Genomic DNA, 11,764 nt, shown 5'->3' with positions numbered 1-11,764 from the left:
ATCAGGATTGTTGCGCTACACTGTCTTCCATGTCGATCTTCTATATTCAGTTTTTGGCACAGTGATCGTCACTTTAATCTCAATGGATTTGAATTTCAATACTTCTATAGGAGGAGGATGAGTAGAAAGGTCTCCAGAGCGCTGGATCTATGGCTGCAACTCCTTATCCTTGTAAGCACCCGACAGCCAACTCGATCTACCTGACCAGATGCGGTATTCGAACTAAAAGCGCAGATTAAGCACTGTTTCACACGATCAGAAGCACTTTTCTACTGCAAAGATAAGTGCATATTAGTTATTTTTCATACCGATCTTCACTGCGACGGTTTAGCGATCTTCATTATTTTCCACCTTCACCCCTCAACCCCGTGCGTGCGCTTTTCCCCGTCGAGATAAAATTACTAAATGTAAACTTTGCATGCAATTATGTCGCTGTATGGTAAGCAAATAAAAATCTTTCCTCCTATTGCAACACGTCGCTTGTTTGCAGCGGATATTTGCCCACAGTAAAGCCCGATCGCCTGTGCATTGTGTTTAACACGTGCTGCAAGCTGTATCAATACCGATCGATTGTATGATTCCACGATCCCTGTGTGGTATAAAAACGGCGCTGAATAGCAGTAAAGATCATCACTTACATTTGTTTTATTCTCCACGGAGTCAGTGAAATAACACCACAAACAAAAACGATGAAGTTTCTACTGCTTGTGGCTAGTGTATTATGCCTTGTGCTAATCGTATCCGCCCGTCCGGCTGACGACACGTCTGATCAAGAATCATCTACTGAGCTAAGCGAAGGTAAGGGACTTTCTTTGAGGGTTGTAAACATTAGGGCGCTCATTAATACACATTCGATATAGACGCTGGGGCAGAGGAGGGTGCAGAGGATGCTGGTTCAGATGCGGAAGCCGATGCCGGTGCAGCTGACGGCGAAGAAGGAGCAACGGACACAGAGTCAGGGGCTGAGGGTGATGATAGTGAAATGGACTCCGCTATGAAAGAAGGCGAAGAAGGTGCAGGTAGCGATGATGCAGTGAGTGGAGCCGACGATGAAACCGAAGAGTCAAAGGATGACGCAGAAGAGGACAGCGAAGAGGGTGGCGAAGAGGGTGGCGATGGCGCGAGTGGCGGTGAAGGAGGTAATTTGGGACAGAATTTCGTAATGCCTTTGGAGGTTTTTTGGAGTAATAATAATGATCGTCCACTGTAGGTGAAAAAGAGTCCCCCCGTAACACGTACCGTCAGGTGCACAAGCTGCTGAAGAAGATCATGAAGGTTGACACCAAGGACAAGTACCTGAAGTCGTTCGTTGTGGGCCGTCTGCAGGAACGTTTGATGAACCCTACCATCGATCTGGTCAGCACTATCGAAAAGTATTCCAAGGTAGGTGCAGCAGCGCTTCTACTACATCGGACGATGTAACAGGAATAATCCTTTCTTTTTTTATTTGTTTAGATTAAGGAGTGCTTCAGCTCACTGGACAAGGACGTATCAGCGATGGTAAAGGAGTCCGAAAAGTCGTACGAAGAGTGTAGCAAGGATAAGACCAACACTAGCTGCGGTACGGAAGGCACCCGGGAGCTGGACGATGGACTCATCGAGAGGGAGCAGGAACTGTCCGACTGTATCGTTGACAAGCGCGATGCAGAGTAGGAAACACACCGTTAACGACACACACGCGCGGCGTTGCCCCTTGGAATCTTGCAATAAATAAATGCATCATATAAAATGAAATCTATTACCGATTGCCTGTTTTCCTTTACACACTGGAAGCGATTTACGTTGAAGAACATCACAAAAGGTTCCACAAAAGATGTTCCGAACTCAATTCATGATAACAGTACTTTATTTTCATACCTAAAGCAATGCAAAGCGCGTTCTTGTTCGGGACAGCGCTGAATGTTCATTGTACCTTGCACGGCGTTCGTTCTGCTTCCATGCTTCTACTACCAGACATTTGTGGACCTTTGAATATGTTTGATGAAGCGTGCCACCTAAGAAATAATATGTATATATACACGCTTGCATATATCGTTTTTTTTTGTATTTTGTTTTTGTTTTTTTTAATGTAATAGTTCATAACTTCACATTGGATCGCTAACATGTGTCCTTACGCTGGGTGTCGTTTTAGATTTCCATTTTTCATTTGCAATTTGTATCACTTACTAGCAATATTAGTCCTCGATCCAATCGACATTACACTATCATCAAGCGTTTTTGTAACACTACACCTTCACTAAAAGGCGTTAAAAAAGAAGAAGCGGGCACTGTTATTTGCCTTAAAGACTGGCTGCTTCCCGCTTTAGTTTACTTTGCAAGATCGGTTGCAGAAGGATGTGGCGTGCAGAAGGATGTGGGTTTTATATGTGAGTCTCGAAGTTGTCGGCAACCCGTTTACATTGGGCTGAACTTTTATACATCCAGCACACACGCACACACACACGCTTCATCCCAAACGGTAAGAAATTTGCCTTTTGCATGACGTCCTAGTGCGACGGCCTTCATCTACCCTGTGCACCTTCCGATCTCGCATTGATTCGCGCTGATCTGCCCGCTGCCCTAATTCTCTTCAGCTGCCAGCTTTTCACCGCCCATGATCGCTTTTATATCCTCCGCGTCCAGTGTTTCGTACTTTAGCAGGGCTTCCGCCAGTGCCTTATGCTCCTTGGCGTGTTGCTTCAGAATCGCCTTTGCTCGTTCGTAGCTTTCGTTCAGCAGCTTCTTGATCTCGTTATCGACGCTTTCGATCGTCGATGGTGAGAGTACCTCATTCTGTCCGAACCCTTTCGGACCTTCGATCGTGCGCAGGCCAACCCTCTCGGACATGCCCCACTCCTTGACCATGTGGGCCGCAATCGAGGTGGCTTGTTTCAGGTCGCTGCTGGCACCTGTGGCGGAAGCGATACAAGCAAATGCTGTTAACATAGAGTGAACAACCTTGATGTTTGCGTAAGCTCTTACCGGATGTAATCTTGTCCGCTCCGAAAATCAATTCCTCCGCAGCACGACCGCCCATCATCGTGTCCATCATGGCGAGCAGCTGCTGCTTGGTTACATGATAGCGTTCCTTCTCCGGTATGTAAGCGGTATGGCCGAGCGATGGGCCACGCGGCATTATTGTTACCTTATGTAGTGGATGGGATTCCTACAAGGCGCAGATGGAAAGTAAAACCTGTTTAACGCACACACACACACACACACACACACACACACACACACACACACACACACACACACACACACACACACACACACACACACACACACACACACACACACACACACACACACACACACACACACACACACACACACACACACACACACACACACACACACACACACACACACACACACACACACACACACACACACACACACACACACACACACACACACACACACACACACACACACACACACACACACACACACACACACACACACACACACACACACACACACACACACACACACACACACACACACACACACACACACACACACACACACACACACACACACACACACACACACACACACACACACACACACACACACACACACACACACACACACACACACACACACACACACACACACACACACACACACACACACACACACACACACACACACACACACACACACACACACACACACACACACACACACACACACACACACACACACACACACACACACACACACACACACACACACACACACACACACACACACACACACACACACACACACACACACACACACACACACACACACACACACACACACACACACACACACACACACACACACACACACACACACACACACACACACACACACACACACACACACACACACACACACACACACACACACACACACACACACACACACACACACACACACACACACACACACACACACACACACACACACACACACACACACACACACACACACACACACACACACACACACACACACACACACACACACACACACACACACACACACACACACACACACACACACACACACACACACACACACACACACACACACACACACACACACACACACACACACACACACACACACACACACACACACACACACACACACACACACACACACACACACACACACACACACACACACACACACACACACACACACACACACACACACACACACACACACACACACACACACACACACACACACACACACACACACACACACACACACACACACACACACACACACACACACACACACACACACACACACACACACACACACACACACACACACACACACACACACACACACACACACACACACACACACACACACACACACACACACACACACACACACACACACACACACACACACACACACACACACACACACACACACACACACACACACACACACACACACACACACACACACACACACACACACACACACACACACACACACACACACACACACACACACACACACACACACACACACACACACACACACACACACACACACACACACACACACACACACACACACACACACACACACACACACACACACACACACACACACACACACACACACACACACACACACACACACACACACACACACACACACACACACACACACACACACACACACACACACACACACACACACACACACACACACACACACACACACACACACACACACACACACACACACACACACACACACACACACACACACACACACACACACACACACACACACACACACACACACACACACACACACACACACACACACACACACACACACACACACACACACACACACACACACACACACACACACACACACACACACACACACACACACACACACACACACACACACACACACACACACACACACACACACACACACACACACACACACACACACACACACACACACACACACACACACACACACACACACACACACACACACACACACACACACACACACACACACACACACACACACAGAGCAATGTTAATCATACAGACGATGACTTACCTTTGTATAGTAAGCAACTATGGCATGTCCACCTTCGTGGTATGCAGTAATTTTGTTGGCTTCCTCGTCCGGCAGACGCGACTTTCGCTCCGGTCCCATAAGTACTTTGTCGCGTGCATTTTCCAAATGTTTCATCGACACCGTTTCAGCTCCGTCGATTGCCGCGCTAAAGAACAGTAGCCAAACCAACATTAGCATCGCTGCGAATTGTACTATTGGCCAATGTGCTATTCTTACCGCAAAGCCGCCTGATTGACCATATTCTCAATGTCCGCTCCCGTGAATCCAGTCGTCCCTCGCGCAAGCTGATCGATGTTGATCTCGCGGCTAAGAATTTTGCCCAAATAGTACGTGAGAATTTCCTTCCGCCCGGTAAAGTCGGGCGTCGGCACGACCACCTCCACATCGAAACGGCCCGGGCGCAGCAGCGCCTGGTCAAGATCATCGCGTCGGTTCGTTGCACCCAGCACGATCACGCCCTCGTTCTGCTGGAAGCCGTCCATTTCCGACAGCAGCTGATTGATCGTTTGGTTCGCGTACGGATGTAGCACCGAGTTGGTACGCTTCGCACCGACGGAATCGATTTCATCGATGAAGATTACGCATGGCGCACGCTCCTTGGCGGCCTCTGAAATTCATACCCAAACAATAAGATGGAAAAACAAACGAATGAATGCCGAACGAATGGGCGGTATAACAGGACGGGGAAATTCACGTCAAAGCTTACTGAAAAGATCACGAACGCGGCGTGCTCCCTGTCCAACTAGAACCTCATCGAACTCGGGCCCAGCAGCGTGGAAGAATGGCACACCGGCCTCTCCGGCGACGGCACGGGCAAGCAGCGTCTTTCCCGTCCCGGGCGGTCCAACCAACAGCACACCCTTGGGCAGCTTGCCACCTAGATTGCTAAATTTGCCCGGGTTTTTCAGGAACTCTACCACCTCCTTCAGCTCCTGCTTTGCTTCGTCGCAGCCCTTCACATCCTCAAACGTCACGGTAATGTCCTCGGGATCGACTTCCACCTGATTGCCGATTTGTATTCTACTAAAGAAAGCAAATGTCACACGCTGGTCAGTCAAGCTGACGACGACCACGACGACACCCGAATAGACGGTTCCAACTAGTTCACACCGACACTTACCTGAACACGGATCCATTTGGCGATGCGAACATGCTGATGAAGATGCCGATAAACACGACGATGATTAGCAGCTGCTGGAAGAATTTCAAATACTTCATCGCCTTGCCGGAGCGGTTCTGCTGATCCGGATTGGATGCGGTGAGGTAGCCTTCGGCGAAAGCAATCTTCAACCGCTGTCGCTGCTCGTCCGACAGCATCGGATCGTCGGCCAAAAGCTTATTCAGTGGCTCGCCATGTGCCGACGGGGCAATGGTTTGTGCGGAGTACGCCACCGGGTCGTACTTGTGCGAGATTGGCGGTGCTGGATTACCTGCAAACGGATAAACACGGTTCGTATTGAACTGACAATGGTTCACGATCGATTACTTCACTAAAGTGTGTGCACCCTTACCCAATGCATCCTTCATGCGTGTGTACAGAGCCGGATTGCGCTTGAGTTCGGCGCTTATCGAACGAACCGTCTTAAAACCACGCTGCTGGACAGTGTTCCAGCTAGTGGGCTGCGCCAGCAGGCTGCGGACAATTTTCTGCACCGATTCACCACTGAACGACACAGTCTCAGCGATTGCATCACACTTTCCATGCTTTACCTTGGGCGTAACGTTCAAACTCCAGGGCGTGCTTTCCTTGATGCTACCCAGCAGCTCCACCTGGCTGAAGTGCTTCAGCAAATTACGTTCCAACCGGCGGGGTAACTTCAGCCGGTACAGCTCCTCCGACGGCACTTGCGCGGGCGCTGCTCCCGCCGGAGACGGCTCGACTGAGCTGCGGAACGCATCGGTGTAAAACGTGACGAGCGATTGTTTCAAGCGTGGCACAAAATCCTGCTGCGCTAGCTGAGATACTGCTTCCCTTCCCTGCTGAGGCTGCTGCTGCTGATGGTGTTGATGGTGTCTATGGTGCTTCTTGAAGGCAATGCTACTATGTCGTGGCGTAATCTGAGACAGGTGAAACAGTATTTGCTGCAGGGAGAAACATCACACCCAATCAGTTGGCATGCGAAACTGGTCACTGGTACATCTTGCGCGGATTTTCGTAATTCCCAAAAGGGAAGGAGGAGGGCCAACATCCGCCCGCCCAGCTCGCATACTTACGTGCTGATGTGTGTTTACTGTAAACATGCTAGCGCAAGGTTGTGTTATCAAGATGGATGCTGCCCGCTGAAATCGATGCCCACACAATCACAATGTCGAGCGAATGGATGCCAACGGTCAGGAATGGTGCGCAAAGCGTTTGCCACTATCCGTACGAGCGATGCTGCAATGGAACGTTGATATTTTATAACTTTATTCACGCAATAATAAGCGCAATGATACGGCAGCTCCCGATTGGACTTTTTTGGCTGTTGTATAAGTTGACGTTTCTACTACATTCGATAAACGTCAACGTCAACGAGCCCTTCAGAAACGGCCACCGGCTCAATTTCACAATCCCTGCACCAACTTCAAAGAAATGAACAGAGTGTCGGAAAATATGCTTACACTGTTATAAAGCTCTAAAAAATACATCAATCCGATGTACATCTCAATTTTTAAAAACATATGTAAAGCAATGAAAAAAAAATACAAAATCCAATTTAATTGCTGTTAACGAACACATTTCATACTGCTACTCGAACTTCATGCCCAGTGTGGCCAGATTATTTTGGCGGTTTTCGGTAGGCGCATCAAAATTTTATCGGTAGTTTTCGGTAGGTTAAAACTCAAAACTTTAAAGAAGTAAAAGCGAAAGAAGTGTTAAGCGAGATGAGGGGGAGGGGGGTGCTAATGCGCAAAAAGAAAGTTCCATCTCACGAGAATATGCATCCTTTATCTAAGATATGGATTAGATTTGGTTCATCGATTACACAAATGAAGATTTTTCTGAAGTGTCGATCTGAAAATTGGAATTCTAAGCCAAAGAAGGACTACGATGCACATTTTTTTTCTCAGTGGTGACAAGTTCTATTTCTCGGGGCTCCACGCGACCACTCAGGGCCGCAGCAGTGCTCCATTGGATATGATTTTATCGTACATGCTGTCATTTGGTTTTCACTGGATTATTTAGATTGATTTAATTGTTTGGCTGAGTTTTGTAGTTCGATGATTAAAAAATTTAGATTTTTTTCCTGCAAACCCTAGATATATATATACATCGGTATTTCTGGTCACTTTGCCCACAGGGCAAGGCGAGCTTTTTGGCGGCCACCGTCGCAAAACCGTCGCAAAACGTCAAAACCGGCGTCGCCAGCGAGCGAAACTCGCAACGATTTCGAGGCGCTGGCGACGGTCGTTTTTGACGTTTTCCGACGGTTATTGACCTTTCAAGCGAGCTTTTGCCCTGGGAGCCTGTGTGGCCAGATTATATTAGCATTTCTGGATGATAAATTGATCATATCTATTGGAAGTAGTGCAGTCCACCAGCTTGGTACTGTTAGAAACAGAATGAAATGTATTTTATACAAAAACTTATAGCTACACAAATTCATAGGTGTTGCGGGCGCTAGCAGCGCCGCACGACATTGGTACTCTGGGTTGTCGTGACCGTGCGACAACTGTCAGACGTTTCGGTGTCAGCGATCGGGAGGCTGCGATCGTGCGCGAAGGCCGATCGTGCCTCTCTTCGGGGTTCAGCAGCGAGGGAACACAGACGTGCCGCGGACAGTTATTTTTAGCGTGTTAGCTTTAAGCAGTTTTTGTAATTGTTTTGTAAAGTTTAAACGTTGTGTCCGGAGTTTTAATCGGCCTCCGTCCCATATCACCCCAACACCGGACGTAACAACTGGCGACGAGAAAAGGCAACAGAAGACCCATACAGCATCGTGAAGGAAACCGCCATCGCAACAGAAGGAAGCTTCACACAGCATCGTGAAGAAAAGCGCCATCGCGCAAAACACTCACCGCCTTGCAGCAGAAACCGCTATCAGTAGCGCGGTTTATCCATCTCAAAAATGGAACCGAACGCAATGGAGTTCGAAGTGGAAGAGAATCTCAGGCGTCTCTCCCAACCAAGGCAAAATTTAACTAATCACAGTATTGGAACTGTTTTTCAGCCAAACAGTGCCACGGCCGGCCCAAGCGACACAAATGCAACCATCATGCAGATGATGAAACTGATGCAGCAGCAGATGGCTCATCAGCAGGAGCTGCTAACCAGGCTTACGCAGCGCTCCACACCCGGCCTAAGCAGTGAATCACCAGTAGAAACAACGCTGGATTTCATTGCGCGACAAATCAGTGAGTACAAATATGAACCCGAAGAAAACAGAACGTTTACCGCGTGGTACGCACGTTATGAGGAGCTTTTTGAGAAAGATGCTTTACACATAGAGGATGCAGCTAAGGTTAGGGTGCTTCTGAGGAAGCTTAGTACAAGTGAACACGAGCGTTATATGAACTTTGTGCTACCGAAGCATCCCGGAGATTTTTCGTTTGCGGAAACAGTGACCAAACTGAAGGCGTTATTTAGTGCGAAAGAGACAATTTTAAGCAAGCGTTACAAGTGTCTGAAAATAGTGAAAACTCAAGCGGAAGACTTTATGTCGTATGCGTGTAGGGTTAACCGTGCGTGTGAAGATTTTGAATTGAAAGCTATGACGGAAAATCAACTAAAGGCATTAGTATTCGTGTGTGGTCTCAAGAACGAAAATGATTTAGAGTACCGAACGCGGTTATTAAATATGATCGAAAAGCACGCAGAAATTTCCCTGGAACAATTATCTACCGAATGTCAAGGCATAATTAATTTGCACGCAGATAGCGCAATGATTGAAGACAGTGCAAATAGAAAGGTAGCCGCGATAAGAAAATGGCCGTCAGCAAACTCGAAATTTCTGCCAAAAGCAAATGGCAATCAGCAACGATTTCAAAATGGTAGTCAGCAGCGTTTCCAAAATGGTACTCAGCAACGTTTTCAAAATGGTAGTCAGCAACGTTTGCAAAATGGAGGAGGTCCATCAGGCATCAAACCAAAAACCCCATGCTGGTATTGTGGTATACAGCACTGGGTGCGTGATTGTACATTCAAATATCACAAGTGCAAGCAATGCGGAACAGTAGGTCACAAGGAAGGATTTTGCAGAAATCGAAAGAGCCCTCAGAAAACAATCTATTCTAATGCACACGTAAGGGTGGTGCGTGTGAATGCGTGTTGCATAACGAAACAAAGAAAATACGTGACAGTGTGCGTGAACGGAAGGTCGTTACAGTTACAATTGGATACTGCTTCTGATATAACGGTAATAGGACAGCAGTCCTGGAGACAGATAGGCGAACCGCAATTGAATAGGCCAACAGTGAAGGCACTAACAGCAGCAGGCACGAATTTTGAACTATACGGAGAGTTCTCGGCGAATATCATAATTCATGGTGTTGAACGTTTTGCAGTAATTCGGGTGGCAAAAGCAGATGTAAAGCTGTTAGGTGCAGATGTTATCGAACTTTTCGAGTTGTGGTCCGTGCCAATGAATGTATTTTGCAACAATATCAGTAATAATTCAGCAAAGATGACGATGATAAGTCTCCAAAGGCAGTTTCCAGAAGTTTTCAATGGAACAGGAGTATGTAAAAAAGTTCAGGTGCAATTAAAGCTTCGAGATGATATTACCCCTGTTTTTAGACCCAAAAGGCCAGTGGCCTATGCTATGAGAGAAGTAGTCGAAAAGGAATTAGATATACTTGAGCAAAACGGTGTGATTACTCCCATTAACTATTCAGACTGGGCAGCACCTGTTGTGGTTGTGCGGAAATCCAACGGAAAGATACGTATATGCGGTGATTACTCGACAGGTTTAAATCAGGCACTTCAAGCACACGAGTATCCCCTTCCCATTCCGGAGGAAATTTTTACCAAACTGGCACAATGCAATATTTTTACAACCATAGACCTTTCTGATGCTTTTGCACAAGTCTCAGTAGAAGAACAATATAGGCCAGTACTGAGCATAAATACACATCGTGGCTTATACCAATACAACCGCCTTCCGCCAGGAATAAAAGTAGCCCCTGCAATATTCCAACAGCTTATAGATACAATGATAGCAGGCATGGTAAAGGTATGCGGGTACATGGATGATTTGATAGTTGGAGGTGTGACACAAGAAGAACACGACACGAACGTGAAAGAAGTTTTAAGCCGCATTAAGGAATACGGATTCACAATCCGAGCGGATAAATGTGTATTTTGCATGAAGCAAATCCGATATCTTGGTCACATTATAGATGGAAAAGGTATTCGTCCAGACCCGGCAAAGATCGAAGCAATTTTAAACCTACCACCGCCAACAGATATATCAGGGCTTCGTTCGTTTATTGGAGCTATTAATTATTACGGCAAATTTGTGCCAAAAATGAGAGACCTCCGCTACCCTTTAGACAGTCTACTCAAGCATGGTGAGCATTTTCAATGGTCAAAGCAATGCGAGGAAAGTTTTCAAGCATTTAAGAAAACTCTCTCTTCAGACCTATTACTCACACATTATGATCCTAAGGCAGACATCATAGTCTCAGCCGACGCGTCATCAGTTGGTCTAGGCGCCACATTAAGTCACAA

At 47.2% G+C, this 11,764-nt stretch overlaps 2 protein-coding genes across 3 annotated transcripts; one reads left to right on the top strand and one right to left on the bottom strand.

Annotated features, from left to right (window-relative positions):
• Positions 1-554: 554 nt before the first annotated feature.
• Positions 555-1,734, top strand: LOC1279396 (30 kDa salivary gland allergen Aed a 3). Its single transcript, XM_319112.4, has 4 exons — positions 555-798; positions 861-1,139; positions 1,211-1,383; positions 1,456-1,734. The coding sequence occupies exons 1-4, from the start codon at positions 690-692 to the stop codon at positions 1,651-1,653; spliced, it is 759 nt and encodes a 252-aa protein (XP_319112.3). The 5' UTR covers positions 555-689; the 3' UTR covers positions 1,654-1,734.
• Positions 1,735-1,816: 82 nt separating this feature from the next.
• LOC1279395 (ATP-dependent zinc metalloprotease YME1L) lies at positions 1,817-7,847 on the bottom strand. 2 transcript variants are annotated; one of them, XM_061653694.1, is made up of 8 exons: positions 7,330-7,847; positions 6,627-7,197; positions 6,236-6,545; positions 5,822-6,138; positions 5,332-5,722; positions 5,095-5,260; positions 2,962-3,145; positions 1,817-2,888 (listed from the first exon to the last, which is right to left on the bottom strand). In XM_061653694.1, exons 1-8 carry the CDS (start codon positions 7,354-7,356, stop codon positions 2,560-2,562), a joined length of 2,295 nt encoding a protein of 764 aa, XP_061509678.1. In that variant the 5' UTR covers positions 7,357-7,847; the 3' UTR covers positions 1,817-2,559. The 2 variants fall into 2 exon arrangements, with proteins under 2 accessions (XP_061509678.1, XP_061509679.1); XM_061653695.1 differs by having other exon boundaries at positions 5,822-6,135; positions 7,330-7,842.
• Positions 7,848-11,764: the final 3,917 nt, after the last annotated feature.

This window comes from Anopheles gambiae, chromosome 3, assembly GCF_943734735.2.
Source record: "Anopheles gambiae chromosome 3, idAnoGambNW_F1_1, whole genome shotgun sequence".
Taxonomy (NCBI): domain Eukaryota; kingdom Metazoa; phylum Arthropoda; class Insecta; order Diptera; family Culicidae; genus Anopheles; species Anopheles gambiae.
This window is presented reverse-complemented; position numbering and strand designations above follow the sequence as displayed.